The 23,542-nt window shown below is 39.4% G+C and overlaps 1 protein-coding gene across 2 annotated transcripts in view; it reads left to right on the top strand.

Moving 5' to 3' along the window:
* LOC132830136 (protein argonaute-1) overlaps positions 1–23,542 on the top strand; it is a 116,457-nt gene that overhangs the window by 69,783 nt on the left and 23,132 nt on the right. For both annotated transcript variants that reach the window (XM_060847642.1, XM_060847643.1), the window contains exons 12-14: positions 2,624–2,808; positions 5,676–5,835; positions 19,616–19,706. In XM_060847642.1, coding sequence (XP_060703625.1) covers positions 2,624–2,808; positions 5,676–5,835; positions 19,616–19,706 — 436 coding nt within the window. The remainder of the gene's footprint in view (positions 1–2,623; positions 2,809–5,675; positions 5,836–19,615; positions 19,707–23,542) is intronic.

Here is a 23,542-nt window from a genome sequence, read left to right as displayed (position 1 = left end):
TCTAATACAGATCACTTCTACCCTGGAAGAGATTCCAATAACCTAAAGATGTGAACCGCTCACCCTTGCACCAGCTGCTCAGCCACCCATTCATCTGCACTATCCTCCTATTCCTACACTCACTAGCTTGTAGCACGGAGAGTAATCCAGATATTACTCTCTTTGAGGACCACCTTTTAAAATTCCTGCCTAACATCCTGTATTCTCTATTCAGAATTTCATCCTTTTTTCCTTTCTATGTCATTAGTTCCAACGTGTACAATGACCACCTGCTGGTCCTTCTCTCCTTTGAGAATATTCTGCACTCTCTCCAAGTTATCCTGGATCCTGGCACCAGGAAGGCAATGCACCATTCTGATTCCTCCCCTAGCAATTTGACAGTAGGAAACCCAGATTGAAGGGTATTGCTGAGATTATTAGAACAGTATTGTGTGAAGAATTTAGTGACCTGTAGTGCAGTAGAACATGTACAGATCTGGTTTCAGTGTTCTTAACCCAGATTCTCACTTCAGTGGATTGTGAAGCGTTTATTTTGTACATGGTAAGCCAGCTATTAAACACAATTTTCCTTCAACTAACTACTGAATTATAGTGTAATTTAAAATTTCTGTGTAGAATTCTTTCTGCATTAGTCTGCAATTACAGGCTATTGCAACTACCATTGCAAGAACTCAGTACCTTACCCTATGTATTTTACACTGTCATGCTTGCACCTGCAAAGCTTGTGACCTGCATTTAGAAGGCTATTGTAAAGCTTGTTTCGAACACAAGGGAATTAATGTTACTTAAAATCAGTACAATCACAGAATTGCTTCAGTGCAGAAAGAGGCCATTGTACCCATCAAGTCTGCAGCAACCCTCTGAAACATATCCCACCCAGAACTATCCCTGCAACTCCGCATTTCCAATAGCTAATCCATTTAGCCTGCACATCCCTGTGCACGACAGGACCATTTAATGTGACCAATGCACCTAACCTGCACATCTTTCGACTGTGCGAAGAAATCACCCAGTGGGAACCCATGCAGACATGGGAAGAATGTGCAGACGCCATACGTTCAGTCACCTCAACGTTGAATTGAACCTAGGTCCCTGGCACTGTCGGACAGTAGTGTTACCTGCTGTGCCACTATACCATCCAGATCAGTTACCAAACAATTGAACACCTTATCTTTGGAAAAAAAAGACTTTAGATGTTGAAAATCTTAAATGGATGTTAGGCTGCATGTATGGAGAGAACAACATGTTTTAGATCAATAATTTTTCATTAGTTATGATGATGAAAAGCCATCAACCTGAAACATTAACTCTTTTTCTCTGTCCATGAGTATTGTAATTCCCTAAAACTGTCCCCTTTATGTAAATAGCAACACAGTATGAAGAATGCTCTGGTGCAACTTCTGCTTCCCTCCACTGTATCACACAATATGCATTCCAGTTCAGTGGTTTGTTTATCTACCTGGATACTGCAGAGAAACCAACAGAATAGAACATGCAGAAGAAAATAGATGTTGTTTGGTAGTACATGAGCTGAAAAAGACACATTTTGTTGAATGTCTTCATTTTGCACTTATCGGGTCAAATTGTATCAATGCCAATTCAAATGGAAAACCAATATTTATACTTTAAGAAAAGCGTGCAGATTGGTTGGCATGTTGACTCTGGTTGTGATGTTGCCATGGAGAACACACCAATAAATAATGACTGACAGCTGCCAGGTTTTATCTAAATTTTAAATCAAGCAGGTTGATTGGTGAAGACATTACCCTGAGAAATTAACCAATGAAAGTTGAGTTGGAACAGGTGCAGAGTGTATACATGTTCTTTGTCAAGCCTTATGTATTAATACTTGGTTTTCAGTGCCTGCAAGTGTGCACGCAGCAAGTCTGACTGACAATCTGAAATTATCCTGCAAATGCTGTCCAATCGCATTTAATCACATTTTATTCAGCAAAATCCAATCTGTTGAGACCATGTTAGATTTTAGACTTTCTCATCTTTGGATTACCCATTTAAATCTCTCATTTTCCTCGCTATGTACAAGGACACAACCATCTTGATAGGGCCATCTCTGAACTGCCCTTTCACCAACTGTAAGCTTTTGTTGATCTTAGTCTTGATATATGTTTGGCAACAATAGATATTATAAGTGAAAATAGATCATATCGCTAATATTGGTGCTTTGGAACAATATCTGTGATATCTCTAAGCGGGCGCATAGTCATATATACAGCAGTAGTGACACATGGTAAATGGAAGAAATTACAGACACAAAACAATAATTGTTAGAATTGTAACTTATATCATCATTTGCCACAATTTGCTGCTGAATTTGAGGAATATATTTGATGTGATGTTGTATAAGCAGACAGATTTTGTACATAAATCTTGAGTGGCCCCCCACAAAGGAAATTGTCTTTTTGGATAATTTCTGTTTTCAGACAGCTGTATTTGGCAAACTTTATGTATATTAATAAGGGGAAAAGTGTAATTGCTGAGGGATGTTCTGACTTCCCACCTTGTATGGCGGATCCTCAGAAAGCACAATTCTTTTTAGAAATCACAACAGTCCCAACTGCCCATAGAGCTCCATATTTAAAAGTTTTGTCTTTCAAACATATAGGAGTTTTACTGACCAGCTGCGAAAAATATCTAAGGATGCGGGGATGCCTATCCAGGGCCAGCCGTGTTTCTGTAAATATGCGCAAGGAGCTGACAGTGTGGAGCCAATGTTCAGGCATCTGAAGAACACCTATTCAGGACTCCAGCTTGTCATTGTTATTCTACCGGGGAAAACACCTGTCTATGGTAAGAGTTGTAGAAGCTTCATGTAACTTTGAATCAATTGCTTCTTAAATACAATGGCACCACCTGGTGGCAAACACTTACTTTTGGCTCTCTTTTTCAACGAACTTGCATATAGGAACTGATTATCTGTCCCTATCGGTTACATTCATGATTCTGATTCTGAATCTGAAAAGGTGTTCAGTTAATTATATAATAGGGCAGCATGGTGGTTCAGTGCACCAGGGACGTGGGTTTCATTCTACCTCCGTCAACTGTCTACATAGATTTTGCACATTCTCCCATGGTTTCCTCCAGGTTCTCCTATTTCCTCCCACAGTCCAAAGATGTACCACGCAGGTGTATTGGCCATGCTAAATGCAGGGATAGAATAGGGGTGGGGGCATCTGGGAGGGATGCTCTTTGGAGGGACAGTGTGGGCTCGATGAGCCAAATGGCCTGCTTCTACGCTGAAGGGATTTTATGGATCCTATTCTATGAATTCTATATTGAGTGTGCAGTGAGTTTAAGTAATGAATAGATGAGCCCCACAGATCAGGAAGATCTAGAGTTCAATCTTTGCTAAATTAACTGACCTCAACAAGGGAAGAAAAAGTGACAACACAGTGGACTGTAACAGCCTGGATTAGGAAAAGGTCATTTGGGTGGGGTTCCGATTTTTAAATACGATTCAGTAATACCTGTAAAAGTAAACATGTGGACAACTGAAGACATAGAGTCATCGAGGTTTTTCTGATAGAAACAGACTTTTTGGTCCAACTTGTCCATGCTGACCAGATTTCTTAACCTAATCTAGTCACATTTGCCAGCACTTAGCCCATATCCCTCTAAACCCTTCCTATTCATATACCCATCCAGGTGCCTTTTAAATGCTGTAATTGTACCAGCCTCCACCATTTCCTCTGGCAGTTCATTCCGTACATGCACCACTCTCTGCGTGAAAACTTTGCCCCTTAGGTCCCTTTTAAATTTGTCCCCTCTTACCCTAAACCTATACTCTCTAGTTCTGGACACCCCTACCCAGGGAAAAGACCTTGTCTATTTATCCTATCCATGCCCCTCATGATTTTATAAACCTCCATAAGGTCACCCTTCAGCCTGTGATGCTCCAGGGAAAACAACCTCTCCCTGTAGCTCAAATCCTCCAACCCTGGCAACATCCTTGTAAATCTTTTCTGAACCCTTTCAAGTTTCACAACATTTTTCTTATAGGAGGGACACAGGAATTGCACACAATATTCCAAAAGTGGCCTAACCAATGTCCTATACAGCCACAACATGACCTCCTAACTCCTATACGTAATGCTCTGTTCAATAAAGGAAAGCATACCAAACGTTGCCTTCATTATCCTATCTATCTGCAACTCCATTTTCCAGGAACTGTGAACCTGCAATCCAAGGTTGTTTTGTTCAGCAACACTCCCTAGGACCTTACCCTTAAGTGTGAAACTCCTGTCCTGATTTACAGTTCCAATATGCAGCACCTCACAGTTATTTAAATTAAACTCCATCTGCCACTCTTCGGCCCATTGGCCCAGCTGATCAATGTCTGGTTGTACTGTGAGATAACCTTCTTCGCTGTCTGCTATACCTCTAATTTTGGGGTCATCTGCAAACTTACTAACTATACCTTCCATGTTCACATCCAAATAATTTAGGATGATAAGCAGTGGACCCAGCACTGATCTTGGTGACTGCTACTCGTCATAGGCCTCCAGTCTGAAAAGCAAACCTCCACCACCACCTCCTGTCTTTTCACTTCCAGCCATGCATGATTCAATACTGATTCTCCCTTGTGATCACATAATTTGGTAGCGCTCTGATATTAAAAATGTTCATTTGGAAAGAAAATTTAAAACTTGCTTTTATATGGCACTCTCCATGATCCTAGCCCCATTACCCCTTGGCTTCCTTTAAAACACTGTAGAGACAACACTGAGTGTTGTCAGTGAGCCCATACAGTGATGTGATAATGACCGGATAATCTAACTTGAAAGATAAATGTTGTCCAGGGAACAGGATGATATTCTGGTTTACTTCAAAATAGTGTCATGGATTATTTTACTGGCTTGAGAGAGAGCAGATGAGTCCTTGATTTAACATCTCATCTGAAAGCTGGCATCTCTAACAGTGGAGCAAACCATCATTACTACTCTGGAATGTCAGCTTTGAATTTTGTGATTGTCATAGGGTGAGATGTGACTCCACACGTTATACATTGGAGATGGATGTACCATCAATAAGCTATAGAAGTCATCTAGCAAAGATTTGAGGTTTAGGACTGGATGAGAGTAAAGATGATCACAATATTTGCTCTTCTCAAGAAATTCTATATCCCATTTCTTGAAAATTACTGTGGTTATTTATTGATAGACAACTGAACTTGAATATTAAATATGAATGGGACCTGTGTATCACCATTGCTTGAGAATCTAACACTGGAGATAAAGGTTGCACTAATTTGGGACAAATATTCCTTTATTGAGAATTGAACTCCCATAACAAGTGATTTGCATAAAGCTTATAACAGTGCTTTTTTGAAAATTGAGATTCTCACTAACAGAGTAGAAGGTGAAACCTTCATTTAGAATAATGATTAACTTCAATTGCCAATCAAGTTGACCCAGCAGTGAAGCATTTGGATTGCTGCAATCAAGTGACACCTGAGATATTTTAGGTCTTCAGGCTTGATAGTTCAACCAGGTCTTTAGTATTATGTGTTAAATGAAAATATTTTGTTTTGAAAGTTTTGGAACTTTAATTTTATAAAAACATACTGCTAGGCATATTGCCCTTTTTAACTTAAAATATTCAAAATTATGACATTTGAATTTCAAGTACTAATTTTTGATTTTGTTTCCCCAATTTAGCTGAGGTGAAGCGAGTAGGTGATACCCTCCTTGGCATGGCAACTCAGTGTGTTCAGGTGAAAAATGTTGTGAGGACATCTCCTCAGACATTGTCTAACCTCTGCCTAAAAATCAATGTGAAATTGGGTGGAATCAACAACATATTGGTACCTCATCAACGGTAAGATTCATACGTTCTACAAATAAGGTTTGTGGTGGTATTAGGTAGCTCGGGTGCTCGTTGTTGTGGTTCTGTTCGCCGAGCTGGGAGTTTTTGTTGCAAACGTTTCATCCCCTTTCTAGGTGACATCTTCAGTGCTTGGGAGCCTCCGGTGAAGCGCTTCTGTGCTGATTCCTCCGGCATTTATACTGGTTTGAATCTGCCGCTTCCAGTTGTTGCTGTCCGCTGCAGTGGTCAGTATATAGGGTCTAGATTGATGTGTCTGTTGATAGAATTCGTGGATGAGTGTCATGCTTCTAGGAATTCCCTGGCTGTTCTCTGTTTGGCCTGCCCTATAATAGTGGTGTTGTCCCAATCGAATTCATGTTGTTTGTCATCTGACTGTATGGCTACTAGGGATAGTACACCTGAACTACAAAACGAGGAAGAAGAACACCTATACAAGGTATTCGCCAAAAACGGATACCCACGCAACTTTATCACCAGATGCCTAAGAGATAGACCACGGAACGAGGACATGCCACAACCTAAAGGACTGGCCACACTACCATACATCAGGAGCATTTCTGAACTGACAGCCAGACTGCTGCAACCCCTAGGACTCATAACAGCACACAAACCAACAGCCACTCTCAGACAACAACTCACCAGGACAAAGGACCCGATACCCAGCAGGAGCAAAGCCAACGTAGTGTACAAAATCCCATGCAAGGACTGCACAAAACACTACATAGGACAAACAGGAAGACAGCTAACGATCCGCATCCATGAACACCAACTAGCCACGAAACGACACGACCGGCTATCCCTAGTAGCCATACACTCAGATGACAAACAACACAAATTCGATTGGGACAACACCACTATTACAGGGCAGGCCAAACAGAGAACAGCCAGAGAATTCCTAGAAGCATGGCACTCATCCACGAATTCTATCAACAGACACATCGACCTAGACCCTATATACTGACCACTGCAGCGGACAGCAACTGATAACCGGAAGCGACAGATTCAAACCAGTATAAATGCCGGAGGAATCAGCACAGAAGCACTTCACAGGAGGCTCCCAAGCACTGAAGATGTCACCTAGAAAGGGGACGAAATGTTTGCAACAAAAACTCCCAGCTCGGTGAACAGAACCACAACAGATAGCTTGTGCTTTTAACACCATTTTTATACTATAAATGCAGTAAATTATTGAGGAACCTTCCTTGGTCCGACCTCTGATACAGCAGGCAGCTTAGCAAAATTTCATTGGTATTTTGGGAGTTTTTTTCTTAATCCATTGATACTATGGTTGAAAATTAAGCAATATATGTGCAATTTACCAGTAAATCTCAAGCTATGTCCAAGGTTTAATTAATATCTTGGCATTTTGGAAAAATGCACTTCCTGTTCTTCCAAGCTTCTTAGAGATGACATGTGCATTTTCATCAGACTTTTCTTTCCTTCAAGGGGTCATTGCTGATCAGATGAAAATTTATTGCCCATTGCTAGTTGTCATTTGAGAATCTTGTGGTCAGCTGCTTTTGCAAACACAACTGTAAGGCTTCATCGTCCATTTCAGAGGACAGTTGAGAGTCCACTGTTATTCTGTGCATTTGAACCAGGTAGACCAGATTAGGCAGACCACAGATTTGTTTCTCTAAAGGGCATTAGTAAACTAGGTAGGTTTATATGACAATGTGATTATTTCATAGTCCCCATGACTGTTACTAGGTTTTTATTCCAGATTTATTTAACCATTTTGACCTAAATTCCCTAGCTGCTATGCTGGGATTTGAATTGATTTCTTTGGATCATTAGACCAGTCTTCTAGATTACTAATTCAGTAACATAACCTGAAGGCTTGCGGCATCCTTGAAGTGATGAAAATTCAGTGTGGCGCAGAATGTATATGATTGCACCAACTTTTCTAGAAGAAAAGATTTTTTTCTCTCCATAAAAATGTGCAGTTTGACTTGAAGACAAATAGGATACAGACCAGCTGGCAATGTCTATGTATTTTGGTGGCACAGCAACTGACTTTTGGAAGTGCACAAGTGGCGGATTTTATTTCACGGTTAAGTGACAGGAATGCATGCATTTATTTGGCTGCGAGGAAGCAAGGCACAAGTCCCATTGCTTTCTCATGCTCCAGATGGAAGCTGTGGGGAATTGCTTTTCATGTTATTTCATGGGATTATTTTCAAAAAGAGAAGGAAAACTTGTTAAACATTTTCTACATCTAAACATCTTTTAGTGCAAATTATGGTTGTGGGGATAGCTAGAATCGACATGATTTCATGCATTCAATTTAGCAAAATTAGTTTTGAAAGACTTCGGGGAGTTAACGATTGTATGGGAAGTATACTTTGTACACAATCTTTAGCATAAAAATCAACTTGCTATTAAATAATTTATTTGTACATGTAAAATAGTTTTGTGTATTTTATTTGGCTGGAACAATTCTGTAATAGAAACAAAAGCAGCAAGGTGATCTCTTCAATTTAGCAGTCCTTCCTGAAGGACACAAGGAAGTTAAAAACAAACACATTTTGGAACTAATAAGCACATTGAATTTGTTCTCAATCAACTCTTTAAATTTAAGGAAATGTTATTCTACTGTGACATGGAACTGCTTATGCTTCAGAAAAGCTTGTTTACGATTAAACTTTCCTCAAATCAGAAGGTAAAAATACAGCATGCCCTCCAGAGACTATTCTCTTGAGGAATTTAATTACGTGCTTGATATTCAGGATACAAGTTCAACACCAGAAGACAATGAGAGCAGGATGAAGCCATCCAGCCTAATGTGTTTACTCTTTCATTTGATCATATCTGCTATGTTTCTCAACCTCATACTCTTATCTTTTCCTCATAACTCTTGATTCCCTTATTAATCAAGAACTTATCTATCTCTTTCTTAAATGTATGCAATGACTTGTCCTCTATAGCCCTCGGTGGCAATGAGTTCCACAGATTAACCATCCCCTGTTTGAAGAAATTCCTCCTACTCTAGTTCTAAAAGGTCATTATTCACTCTGACAGTGTGCCCTATCATCCTGGTCTCTCCTATTGGTGGAAACATCATCTCCACATCCACTGTATCCAGACCTGTATTGATGAGATCCCCTTTAATCCTTCCATTTCTCATGACAAGATCTTCATCCTTGGGATTATTCCTGTAAACTTGCTTGGACCCTCTCCAAGGTTCCTTAGATATGGGCCCAAAACTGCTCTCAATATTCCAAATACGGACTGTTCAGCCTCAGTAGTACATCTTTGCTCTTGCATCCTAGCCTTCTTGAAATAAGTTCTAAGTTCTAAGGCAAATAAGTTCTATTTGCCTTCCTAACTGCCAACTGAAACTGCACATTAACCTTAAGAGAATCTTGAAGTCGGACTCCCAAATCCCTTTGTGCTTTAGTTTTCTGAAGCTTTTCCCATTTAGGAATAATAGAGGCTTAGACTATTTTCTATCAATTTGGTGTTTGTTATAAAGAGTCCTGTGTGGTGTGATTTTTTTTTCCGCAACAAGTAGAGTGTCTCTTAATAAATATGGAAGTCAGAACAATAGAAGTGTCAACATTTCTAAGACAATAATACCAGGGAACAACATTTTTATTTTTCTTTTACCGCTCAAGTTCCAATTATTTCAACTAGCACAGTCCTTGACAGCAGGAGGAGATATTTAGGTGCATGCTGTCAACCTTTGGCTATATAGAAATGCAGACTAATTGACCCAATACTCGAGTCTAGGCTCCGACAGAACAGATTAGTTTTCATTTACGGTTGTGGATTGTTCCTCACCTCTAACTGAGCCCCATGAGTTAAATTTTTATATCTGCCTTTTCTTAGCTGTACTTTCTAAACTATATTTGGTAGTCATACATTCTCATAGGAGAGTTTATTCCCTTAATGAAGCATATACCCTGTAGTATGTAACTTGTTTTCGTAGCATTAAATATCACTTCTTTTGGACAAAAATAAATGTAAGATATGTTTTATTCTGTTTTCTATATTTATTTTTTTAAATTAAAATGGGTATACTGCTAAAACAATGAACTTTAAAATCTTGGTGATTGTATACTTGAATCTTGTTGGAACACATTTTACATCTAATGTTTTCTTTCATGGGTTTTTTTCACTAGCTGTGCTTATGGATTGACTAGCCTACTTAATTAAGAATTCTATTAAAAAGTGACAGATGGCAACGGAGATTAAGAAAAATTCTCTTTTATTCAAGAATTGCTTATTGGTTCCTGGTAACCATGTGATTGCAGCTGCTTTGTGGTTTTGGTCTGCTGAAACAATGTGACTGAAAAACTTCATCTGTGATTGATGTCAGGAACTGCTGCTAATTGTTTTTAGTAATCGTTGAGGATGTCACATATTAATTTAAACTGATTTATTTTGGGCCTCAATAAAATGAGCTGCCAAAACCATAATGGAATACAAATTAGAAGGCTTTTCGAATCAAATGTTAATTTATATTGTTATATCCAATTACAGAATGCCACGTGGCATTGCTCACAGAGAAATGGAGGATTTAATGACACTAATTGATATTCTCTTTGTCTTCCCCACCTGGGGTCTTTCAAATTACTTTTGAAATGAAAAATTCCAGCTGGGGAAAACAATTACGTCTTAATTTTTTAAAGCTCAGTACTAAACATTTTAGCAGTCTGAGTGGTTTACTGTAACTAAACATTAGACTTGGAGGTTTCTCAGACTATTTGGGAGAATTGTGTAGTCTACTTAAAAGCAACTAAAGATTAGGGCAGAAGTATTCTAAGAATAGTGAGAGTCAGAACAACTGATGAAAAGGTGATTAAATGTGGTTACAAGGAGGTGGTGCAAATTACGTCAAAAGATTAAAGAAACTGGGAAAGTGAACAAGAATGACAGCATTCCTGGTGCATAGTGGGAGCAGCAGACGAGGTGGACTGCACATCTCAATGACTGGAGATATGGAGGAAGTAAAAATAATGATCTTAGAAATCAAAAGTCAAGTTATATTTCCTACTTGGAGACTATGGAAGATTGTTGTCCTATTGTCCCACCATACTGATTTTTAATCTTCGAGTAGGGGTAAATTCCTATGGGCTCAACATTGATACTAAAGGGATAACAGGGGTGGAATCAAAGTGTATTTTTTTTTGGTGGAATAGTATTATTTTAATAGATGCATCAATTTACAATGGGATGAGGATAGGAATGTATCTTTAGATCCAGAATAGCATTGGAGAGCAAGATAAGGCAAATACAGAAAAGAGTTTTAAAATTGGGTGTGAGAAATATTTAGACAGCATCTGTGGAGAAAAGCAAAGTGAAAATTTCATGTTGATATTGTCCCTTCATCAGAATGATCTTCGAAGAACAACCTGATGAATATTTCCGTAATTTTCTGATTTATTTTAGATTTCCAGCATCTAGTGTTTGTCTTTTTTTTAAACTAGACCCTGACTGCAATTTTCAGGAAAATGTTGAATACATGTCAGTAAAATTGTTGAATGTGATGAGCAGAGCATGACAAATTTGAAACTAAAAGTCTTTCAAGAACCACAGGTAATTACTAAATGTATACTTTTAGAACAGGAAATTTCACTAAGGGAAGTTATCAGTGCGGTTTTCAATGTGATGCATATGCAAATATGAAATTCAAAATAGATTCACTACAAAATTAATAGCGATGTCTGGTAAAGGAATGCATATAATAACTATATTTGTCTATTATAGCAGCCTTGCGAACAAACCCCCATCTGACCCTACAATACTGATTCCAATCCAGAGCCTTTTCAGTAGAAAATGAAATAATTGTGTTCGTCACATATTCACAAGCCCATGAATTTCTATTATACCAACAGATTAATCACAATTATTAATGGCCAATGAGATTGAGTTAATAATTATAACAGCTGAAAAGTCACATGATCACTAGATCTGTGAGCTTGCTCATTTGAGACTTATAATACAAGTAAGAAAAATTAGAACTAAGATGTCCTATGTTTCTATAATAGTTTCACACAACCAGTATTAATGAAAAGCTTATAAAATTCACCTGAAGTAAATGCAAATGCACTTTTGCTTAAAAAAATCACACCCACCAATTGCATCAGAGCTGTTCTTATTAGAAGTTAATCTGTTGAACCAATAATTTCATCATTGAACCGAACTGGAGGAGAAATATTAACAGAAATCAATGTTATGTAGTGCAATCATTTATTTAGCTTTTTAAACTATTGACTATTATCCACTATTTAGTTATTTAAATCCAGTATCTTATGAATATTTAAGTAGCAAGTTCAACTTTATACAAGAACTGTTGATAATTTGTCACATTAAACCAAGGTTAAGTAGCATTGTGGTTATGTTACTGGACTAGTTTAAGGGCGGCACGGTGGCACAGTGGTTAAGGGCGGCACGGTGGCACAGTGGTTAGCACTGCTGCCTCACAGCACCAGGGACCTGGGTTCAATTCCCGCCTCAGGCGACTGACTGTGTGGAGTTTGCATGTTCTCCCCGTGTCTGCGAAGGTTTCCTCCGGGTGCTCCGGTTTCCTCCCACAGTCCAAAGATGTGCGGGTCAGGTGAATTGGCCATGCTAAATTGCCCGTAGTGTTAGGTAAGGGGTATATGTAGGGGTATGGGTGGGTTGCGCTTCGGCGGGTCGGTGTGGACTTGTTGGGCCGAAGGGCCTGTTTCCACACTGTAAGTAATCTAATCTAATCCAGATGCCTGGACCAAAGATTTGGAGATATGAGTTGAAATCTTACCATGTCAGCTAGGAAATTTAAATTCTTACAGTTAGATGTAAGAGGATTTGAGCTACAGGGAGAGGCTGAATAGGCTTGGTCTGTTTTCCATGGAGCTTCAGAGACTCAGGGGTGACTTATAGAGGTTTATAAAATCATGAGGGGCATGGATAGGATAAATTGACAAAGTCTTTTCCCTGGGGTCAGGGATTCCAGAACTAGAGGGCTTAAGGGTGAGAGGGAAAAGATAAAATGAGACCTAAGGGACAACTTTTTCACGCAGAGGGTGGTGCGTCCATGGAATGAGCCGCCAAAGGAAGTAGTAGAGTCTGGTAAAATTGCAACATTTAAGAGGCATCTGGATGAGTGCATGAATAGGAAGGATTTAGAGGGATATGGGCCAGGTGCTGGCAAATGGGATTAGATTAGGTTAAGGTATTTGGTCGGCATGGACAAGCTGGACCGAAGGGTCTGTTTCAGTGATTACATCTAGAACATAGAAAAGTAAAACACGAAATAGACCCTTCAGCTCACGATGTTGTCCCAAGGATTATTCCTAATCTTAAAATAAAATAACGTAACCTACGCACTCCTCAATTCGCTGCTGTCCATGTCCACTCCCCAATTCACTGCTGTCCAACAGTCACTTAAATGTCCCTAATGACTGTTTCCACCACCACCGCTAGCAATGCACTCCATGCATTCACATCTCTGTAAAGAACCTACCTCTGACGTCTTCTCTATACCTTCATCCTAATATCTTAAAACGATGATCCCTCATGCCAGTCAATTCTGCCCTGGGGAAAGGTCAGGCAATTGACTCTATCCATGCCTCTCATACCTTGTGTACCTTGTGTACCTCAATCAAGTTGGGTCACCTCTTCCTCCTTCTCTCCAGAGAGAAAAGTCCAGGCTTAATCAACCCTGTCTTTCTAAGACAAGCCCTCCAGTCCAGGCAGCATCCTGGTAAACCTTCTTTGCACCTCTCCTGACCTGCACTTTTCCAGCAACACATTTTTATCCCTGACCGGCCCTACCTTCTCCCTGATCATTCACTTACACCTCACGCATGAGTAAAATGCTTTTGGGTTCTCCCTAATCCATCCTGCCAAACCTTTTTCGTGCCCCCTCATGGCTCTCCTCAGTCCATTTTGAGCTCCTTTCTAGTAAGCCTGTAATCCTCTGAAGCTGTGCTAGATCCGTGCTTCCTCCACCTTACGTAAGCTGCCTCCTTCCTTTTGACGAAAAGCTCCTCTGTTCTTGTCGTCCAAGGTTCCTTAATCTTACCCCTTCCTGCCTGGCTCAGAGGAACCAATTTGTGCATCACTCGCAACAATTGCTCCTTAAACAGTCTCCAACATGTCTGTCCTGCCCTTTCTGTGGAACAATTGCTCCCAATCTGTACTTCCCAATTCCTGTCTGATAGCATCATAATTTCCTTTTCCCCAATTAAATATCATCCCTTAGTAACTGCTCCTTTCTCCCTCCAAGGCTGTGGTAAATGTGAAGCAGTTGTGGTCACTGTCACCAAAGTGTTGTCCCACCGTGAGATCTGACTCCTGTCCTGACTCATTGCAGAACACCAAATCCAAAATGGCCTGTCCCCTCATCGGCTTGTTCACATACTCCGTAAGGAAACCCTCCGGAACACATCTGACAAAAACTGCTCCATCCAAACTATTTGCGCTAAGGAGGTTCCAGTCAATATTGGGAAAGTTGAAGTCACCCATAACAACAACCCTGCTACATCTGCATTTTTCCAAAATCTGCTGGCCTATGAGTTCTTCAATCTTCTTACTGCTATCAGGGATTTGTAGAAAACCCCCAAAGAGGTGGCTGCACCCTTGCTGTTCCTACCTTCCACTCATATTGACTCAGTAGACAAACCTACCTCAACAACCTTCGTTTCTGTAGCTGTGATGCACTTTCTGATTAGCAATGCTACACCCCCTCCTCTTCCACCCTCCCTGTTCTTTTTAAACATTCTAAACCGTGGAACATCTAGCAACCATTCCTGCCCCTGTGAAACCTAAGTCTCTGTTATGGCCACAACATCACAGAGCATGGATCAGTACTTGGGACTAAGTTCATCACTCTTATTTCTAACACTCCTTGCATTAAAGTAGACACACTTTAACCAATTCCTTTGTTTCATCATATGAAAAACCTTCTCGATGGATTTACTACTTCCTGTTGCTGCCCCATCTACAACTACCCCCCTCTCAGATATATAGCTCCGGTTCCCACCCACTTGCCAAACTAGTTTAAACCCTCCCAAACCACACAAACAAATCTGCTATCCAGGACATTTGTGCCCCTCTAGTTCAGATGCAACCCATCCTTTTTGTACAGGTCCCACCTTCCCCAGAAGGCATTCCCAATGGTCCAAGTATCTGAAACCCTCCTTCCTGCACCAGCCTCACAGCCATATGTTAAGCTGCACTCACTTACTGTTCCTCACTTCACTGTCTCGTGGTACTGGTAGCGAACCTGAGATCACTACTCCTCCTGCTTTTCAGCTTCCAACCCAGCTCGCTGTAGTCACTTATCATATTCTCAAACCCTTTCCTGGCTATATCATTGATGCCTATGTGTACCACGATTTCTGGCTGCTCACCCTCCCCTTCAGAATCCTGTAAACCCGATTGGCGACATCCTGGACCCTGGCACTGGGGAGGCAACATATCTTCCAGGAGTCCCATTCCTGACCACAAAATCTCCTGTCTAACTATTGAGTCCCCTACCACTAGCACTTTTGTATTCATCCCCCCTTCCCTTCTGAGCCTCAGTGCCAGAGACCTGACAACTAAGGCTTTCCTGGTAGGCCGTCCCACCAGCAGTATTCAAAACAGTATACGTATTGCTGAGGGGAACGGCCACAGGGGATCCCTGCTTTATCTGGTGGTTCCCTTTCCTCTCCTTGACTGTAACCAGCTGTCCTTATCCTATGTCTGAGGAGTGACCACTTCCCTGTACATCCTGTCAATTTCTCCCTCAGCCTCCCAGCTGAGTAGTTCATCCAGCTCCGGTTCCCAACTCGGTTTTCGAGGAGCTGGAGTTGGGTGCACTTACCGCAGAGACATGTGTCGTGTCTCTCACCTGCCACATTAGATTAGATTACCTGCAGTGTGGAAACAGGCCCTTCGGCCCAACAAGTCCACACTTGCCCCCTAACACTACGGGCAATTTAGCATGGCCAATTCACCTGACCTGCACATCTTTGGACTGTGGGAGGAAACCGGAGCACCCGGAGGAAACCCACATAGACACGGGGAGAACGTGCAAACTCCACACAGTCAGTTGCCTGAGTCGGGAATTGAACCGGGTCTCTGGCACTGTGAGGCAGCAGTGTTAACCACTGTGCCACCGTGCCGCCCACATTCTGCAGGAGGAACATGCAACTGCCCTATCAGTCACACCCCCGCTAATCTGAAAGCCCACACAGCACTAAACAAGGAAGAAAAGAAAAGGGAAAAAAAAGAGAAACCTTAAAACTTAGAGTTCACAGACTCTTAGTAAGGTTAGAGGAGACCCTATGGTGTAGGATCTCTGGTTTAGATCTCATCCACTTAAAAACTTCCCAGCAGCCCTCCTTTCTCTCTGCCCTCTCTCCTCGCCGCTGTATTCAAAATGGAGACCTGACTCTTGAGGCAAGTCCCTTTTTAAGTGGGAAAAACTGACTTACCCGACAGCCCTCGCTTCTCTCCGCCCTGTCTCCTCGCCGCTCTGTTTAAATCTCTATGACTGTGTAATGGTCATCATAAAACCATTGGATTGTTGTAAAAACCCATCTGGTTCACTTGTCCTCTTTAGGGAAGGAATCTGCAATCCATATGGGATATGGCTAACATGCAGTCCAGACTCAACACAGTAGAATCCTCTCAAAGCCAATTAGAAATGGATAAAATGCTAACAATACCCACCTACCGATGAATAGGGGAAAATACACTTCTAAAAAGTTATAGTGCAGCTATGCATTGTATAAAGATTCTGGTAAAACATGAGTGCAAATTATAGAGTACATTTCATGTAGAAAACATCCTAATGTGTTTAACAAGAGCAATTGACATCAAGCCAAAAGAGATATTAAGAAAAGTGATTAAAACCTTAAAGTAGCTTATAAGTAAGGGTCTTAAGATGCAGAACAGGTTTACTGAGAACAAATTCTGATCTTCCCAACAAAAGGTATAGATTGTCAATGTTAGGGTAAAGGAATTGGGTGATAAAGAGGAAAGAGTTGGAGGAATACAGAGAGCTTGAAGTGCGTTGAAGTTTATGGAGGCTATAAATTGGCACGCTGTCAAGAAAGCATTGGGACTGTTTAGTCCCGGGACTGCACAAACATGGATGATGGGTCCAGATGCAGACAATCTGAGGCAGGAAGTTTTGCAATTTTATAGAAATGGAAATAAATGTTTGTTTTTTGATGAACAAGACAACCGGTCCTTAATTCAGCTCAAAGCTCAAAAGAAGACGTGGCAAACAGGATTATTAATCCTCAAAATTGGGGTTAATCAAGGAAGGGCAAATCTGTGAAACTTGACCTGTATTTTGATGTTGCTGAGAGGCAGCATGAGGAATTGGAGGAGCTAACAATAGATCATTTGGGGACTCCAAACATATTTGCTTTAAATTGGGAAAAGAAACCACTTATGGGTATAACTGAATACATGAGAGTGAAACCAGGCAAAGCTGGGAAATGGAGATTCAATGGTCCGTAAGGGTAGTTTGGTCAAGCGTGTTCAAAATTGTTGGGTTGAGATCCTAGGTATGATAGTGTACTCCAATCGCAGTTGTGGAAGGTGTGATTTGTGACTTTAATTAGAATATTTTCAGTGCTATGAGAGGTACAGAAGTGTGTTTGGAGAGATTCAGTAATGGAGATATGGAAGGAGGGTCAATGATTTTGGGGACATTAGCAAAGAATTTGAAGAAGAGTAGAAGGTTTAAGAAGGGACTGTTTTCAAGAAAAGATCAGCTTCTTATGGAAAAAGATGATAATAGCCAATATGAAAAGAATTATAGAAAGATGGGTGAAGTCCTAGAATTTGATCTAGGAAACACAGGCAAACATCTGAGAAGCACATAAATTAAAAATGAATCTGATCTATTCAATAAATCAGCTAACTATTGAATTACATTATGGCAATTCAACAAAAGCCTCAATATTATAGCATTTTACTCTTTTACCTAAATCTTCAGTAATCTGTGCCATGTACCATTTCTGCAAATATTCAAATGCGGCTCAAATTGCTAGCAAAAAGTGCTAAAGATAAGCTTACACTCCAGTGTTTCCTTTTTCTCTACTGGAGAATTGTTTCTCGCGTTCAGTTACTGCTTTCTTCCTCAACCTATTCCAAATCAAAACCAATAGATCGGTGCTTTATTGCAGAGGAATAGCCCTTTCCATATTGTGTCTGGTCCAATATTGAACTGTATGAAACTTGTATAAAATTTTAAAAATGTAAAGCATCTGATAGTGTCAGAAAAAATAACATACCCCCAAACAGTAAAGTCTGGCTGCAGAGGATACAAGTTGCTTTGCCCTAGAAAGTTATGGCCACATTTACAAATGAAATCAGATTTACATTTTAAATCCATAATTGCAAACTGTACAAGAGGACTTCCCATTTATATACTTAACAACAGATTATTTTTCAACAATAGCTCAGCAAATTCTGGGATTTTGGATGAGAATAAATTGATCACACAATTACTTTTTGTTTTGCGTTCCATTTATATTGCTGAATTCTTCAATTTTGTGTGCTTAATTGGGCCAATACAGCAATAGCAAACAATGGCAATTGTTCTTGCATTGTGAGCTTGGTTTTGTTCAACAGGGTAATGATGAGACATTCTACACAAACTAGAAATAGTAATGGAGATACTTGCATGTATTTATTGAGGCCAACAAAAACTCATTCCACAATGTTTACTCTGAAGGATTATCTCCAGCAGTAAATATACTGTTGGGTAATGATGAAGTCTTGAAAGGAAAACTAAAACCAGGATGTCATACCTATTTCAACTGTCAACAGCAAGAGTTTTGATGTATGTAAAAACAAAATGCTAGATGACACTTTGCAGAGTATGTCAAATTGAAGCTTTTCACATGACTGGATTCTGGGTAATCCAAGATGGAGGACAGGAAAAAAATTCTGGCTGTAAGAGCTGCTCCTTTTTTTGAGGTAGTTTAGGTGTTGGAGGTGATTTCCTCAAATTCCAGGAACAGCAATTACTGTTTTAATGCTGTTGCATTGTTTTGGAACTTTGGGAAAAAAAAGTCAAAACAACAGCAGTTTTAAAAGGGAGAAGAGCAGACAAAGGAAGCACATGGTAAGGACAGTGCAGGAGAGAGAGAACCTGCACAGTTACCATCTTTGCTGTTTGAATTCGTGTATCGCTGGACATCGGAGTGCATCTAGGAAAATTAACAGTCAGTGAAATTCACAACTAATCTTGGAGGAACTGTTGGGTGAAGTTCACAGCACAGAATCAGATAAGTTAATTGGTGTTTTAAGTCTGTCCAAGAGAGAGGCTGTATTAGTGAGTACAGTGGGTTCTTTCTTGATTATATGTTTTTTGGAGCTAAGTCTCTTAAACATTTTAAGAAGCATTTGGATGGGTATATAAATAGGAAGGGTTTGGAGGGATGTGGGCCAGGTGCTGGCAGGTGGGACTAAATTGGGTTAGGATATCTGGTTGGCATGGACAGATTGGACCGAAGGGTCTATTTCCATACTATGACTATGACTCTATGATTTGAAATAGTTACTGAATCATTTAATCCTCGTGTAGTTGGAAACTAAAGTGGTCATATTGAATAATTAACATAACCTGTGCAGTTTGGAAATATATCATGTTCCCTGTTCCTGGAATTTAAGAAAAACCTGTAAAAAAAGGTAAATTGTTCAACAATGTGTTCAACAAAAAAAGCTTAATTTGATGTTGTGTTAATGATGTAGCGCCATTCAGTGCTTTCAATAGTTTATTCACTTTATGTAAGTAAAGTTTAGAAAAGGATTTCCACCTGTTTCCTTTCAGTTCAGCTGTGTTCCAGCAGCCTGTGATCTTCCTGGGCGCGGATGTCACACACCCACCAGCTGGAGATGGCAAGAAACCTTCTATAACAGCAGTAAGTTTGTACTTTAGGATGTCAAATTATGTACTGTAATAATTGTCAGTGACCTTCATGTGCTAGGGAAAGAAAACTTGTATAAGCCTTGGGCTGTGTCCTTCTGTGTGATCTTAGTGTTCATATGTTTATGGCTAATTAAATGGTCTGGTTTATTATAATTGGAGTAATTATAACGTGTTCACCATTATATTCCACTACTATATTTGACTGTTTAAATGGCCTATCCCAATAAGAACCAAAAATATCTTAACTGCTATGAGTAAATACTGAAAAAGTGAAATTCAAATTCTGCGGAATGAAATAGTGTGAACAACTCAACCACCTATTACATAGCTCACCCAATTACCCTCTTCACAATGCAAAAATAAATTAGTGTTGTAATAGCCAAACAATTTGCTGCCTCTGTATTTTATGCTCCTTCCTAAGTTGAGTTTCACTTGAGGTTGCTGAGCTAAATTGTTGTTTGGCTGAGGAACTCTGTAGATTGAAATGAGCTTGTCAGTTTCAGTGAGTAACTTAAGAGTTTAAATTATTTTAATATTTTGAATATATAACAAAGCGATCTGTGTCCTGTGGTCTGTGTAGGTTTTTAGCACAGTTTTCTGTGTATTCATTATATAATACTTGACATACCCACATTAATCATAAACTTATGCTGATATTTTGTTTGCAAACAGTAGCCCTGTTGAGAAAATAAGAGTTATCTTCTTACCAGTTTAACTGGATGTTAAAAATACGGGGTACTTTGTCAAAGAATAAAATCAATTATTTTTATCCATGTGGTAACTTTACTCTCTCAATCCATAAACTTGGCATCAGCAGCTGCAAATTCTGACAGTATAGTAGCATCATGTTCCAATATAATAACAATAACTATTTTAAAAGTAATTTAATGAAAAGCATTTTAAAATGTTTTCATAACAGGATAAGATACTTGGGAAAAAAAATTAGAACAATTATTAAACATGCTTTAAGCCCCCGAGACTACTTGCCTTATTGGGTGAAATTTTTATCTGAGTTTGTAATCGATATCTTTGGACTAATGATAGAATTCCAGTGAATACAAAGAGGCTGGAGGTTGTCCAAGTTTAGTTATGTTAGGAAGAAGTGTTGACTTATTTATCATGCTTTGGTGCTTCACAGGAACAGTTAAATATAATCATATTTAAACATTGTCTTACTGCAGGTGGTCCATCTTATAAAGTGCACTATTTGGTACACATTTTTTTCTGCACCATCGGCTCAAAAATGCTTTTGTGTGGTAATTTGCAGGGTGTGTGAGCTGATAAGAGTAACCCAACAAGACATTTGGAATCTGTGATCAACTGTTATCAATGAGACTTAAGGACTAAGAAAAAAACAGGAATGACTGAAAAAGAGAATTTGTCCTAGTATAGAAATAAAAAGGAGAAGATTTAATTACAAATGTAAAAAAGAAATGAAGGCTATTTAAATAAAATACTAAGCTTGCCATTAAAATTTCTAAAAATGATTTACACACAACAGTAAGACTGAATTGTTTAAATTGTTACCTTTCTGGATTAGAGAGGTTGATTGGATTGCCAGAACAACTATTAGTGTGATTCTGCTTATTATTCCAGTGTGTAGCATCAAGTAGATCCACTGAAATTTGCTTGCTAAAATTATTTTTTTCTCATATCAATTTTCTAATGCCTTGTCTCTGGAGGACATTGAAGTCAGTCCCAGTAACTCTGAAAGTACCTTACAACTTATTGTTGTGTGAACTTTAATGACAATCCCTGGTTGGCAATTCAACCACCTAAGCATCACTGCCAAGCCCCCTTTGAATCCTTCAAGTACAAACATCCCCCCCCACCGCCTTCCGCGTGCACACGCACACACTCCTTTCTTCCACAGGGACTATTCAAAAACTATCCTTTTAGCTCAAATTTCTAATTGCTTTTCTGTTTGACCTTATCTCCGACCAGACTACACAGTTACCTTTCTATTTGTGAATGTTGCACAAAGATATGTTTAAAAATTAAAACCAAATAATTCCCTGGTCCGCGTTAGTTTTAATTCTCTTATCCTTTCAAATCTGCAGTGTCAGCAGCAATTAATTATTTCAAGTGACAAGAAGGAGCTGAATCAATAATGAAAAGCAATAGTTTGAATCTGTTCTTTCTCTGAAATGTTTGAAGTGAATGAGTTCATGATTGTTAACAATAACGTCTCCATGGTCAAATTTGTCAGTGATTAAAGTGGCTGCTACATACTCCCCTTTCAGAACACCATTTCAACAGGCTATTTAGTAATGAATCTTCATTCACTGCAGCACAAATGAGGATTTCATTTTAAAACATACCTAACCAAATGTTAACATAGTGGCACGTGTAGAGCTAATTTTTCTCTTCTAATCTTGATTATTTAATTGCTAATTTAGCCTTTCTTTAGTCTGGGTCACAGTTGGGTAATGTTCATCTGTGTCAATGTTGGCCCCTTTTGGAATGAGAATTTTGCAAAGTCATAAAAGGTGTCAGTATAGTCCTTTTTTTTTTGTAGAGCCTCATTATGTATACAGTGATGTCAGGATACAGAAGCTGTATTTGGTTACAGAATGAAGTGAAGCTGTGTTCCTACATTATCAGCACTAAAAATAATGTTTCAAAAAAGCCTACTGGTGGCTACACTAAATGAAATAAATCCAAAAATAAACTTTATTAAAGCCCCTTAATTACATCTGCAACAGGAGAAAAAGACTACCAGGTTTTTGTGTGGCTGCTGCAGCTTTACCAGGAAGAAGCATTGGGAATGACTATGACCTATGATTATATTTCCAAACCTTGAAGTCAAATTACCTTTCTAACAAACTTTTTCACAATATTTTCACCTTCCTTCCTCTTTTAATGGTATTGGCTCTGTATTAGAGTGCAGTTTTGCAATTATTGAAGGGTTGTGATGCGCCATCTGAATGTGATCTTAGAAAGGGAGTACTGACAGGCAACCTGTCATTGGTAGAATCACAATTAACACCAAAGATGTCTTTCTGCCCAGCCATCAACATTCATCTATGGACTGATTTCCAGTAGAAATTGTTATATAACATTGGAATGAGGCGGCTTAATTCGTATTTTTGTTCTTTCTCTCTCAAGCTCAAGGATGAGGGAGGCCATTTGACCTATCTAAGTCAATCCATCCAGAGCTTGCCAACATTCCCTTACAACAGCATTGTTTTCTAGAATGATTCCAGGAATTTCCCTTTTTATCTCTCTACCCAAAGGTCTACGCCAAGAGTTGATTATGCAACATATGAAATGGTAGCATAAGTTTTTCTAAATTTTTCTAATAATATCTGGCCTCATCTTCTGGATATTTTAGCTGAAAGTAATATGCTAGGTGGACTTTTTCACGTCATTTCCTGTCATAACTCTGCAATAACAATTGATGGTGCCAAGGGTCAGTATCACAGCTCTCTTCCATTCTGTCAGTGCACGATTCTGCACGCTGCATGGTCTTAAACATAGAAAATACGAGCATGATTAGACCATTCAGCCCATCAAACTAACTCTGAAATTTACTGTTATCATGCCCGCTTCTCCATCTCACCATACTTCTACTTTTTCACTAAACCCCTTGGCAACTTTAGCTTCTAAAAATCTATTTGCTTCGTAAACATGTTCAATTATTTTGCCTCCGCAGCCTTAGTTCCACAGCAGAGCCATGGAGGCCTACAGCATTGAAAAAGGCCCTTTAGCCCATCAAATCTGCACTAGTCAAGCAACCATCCAACTAACTCTAATCCCACTTTCCGTTTGTTCCAATGTTTTGTTATCACAGTGTGCATCTAAATATTGTCATAAAGGTTTCTGCCT

This window comes from Hemiscyllium ocellatum, chromosome 30, assembly GCF_020745735.1.
Source record: "Hemiscyllium ocellatum isolate sHemOce1 chromosome 30, sHemOce1.pat.X.cur, whole genome shotgun sequence".
Lineage (NCBI taxonomy): Eukaryota > Metazoa > Chordata > Chondrichthyes > Orectolobiformes > Hemiscylliidae > Hemiscyllium > Hemiscyllium ocellatum.
The sequence above is the reverse complement of the archived record's forward strand: the minus strand, read 5'-3'. Positions and strand labels throughout refer to the sequence as shown.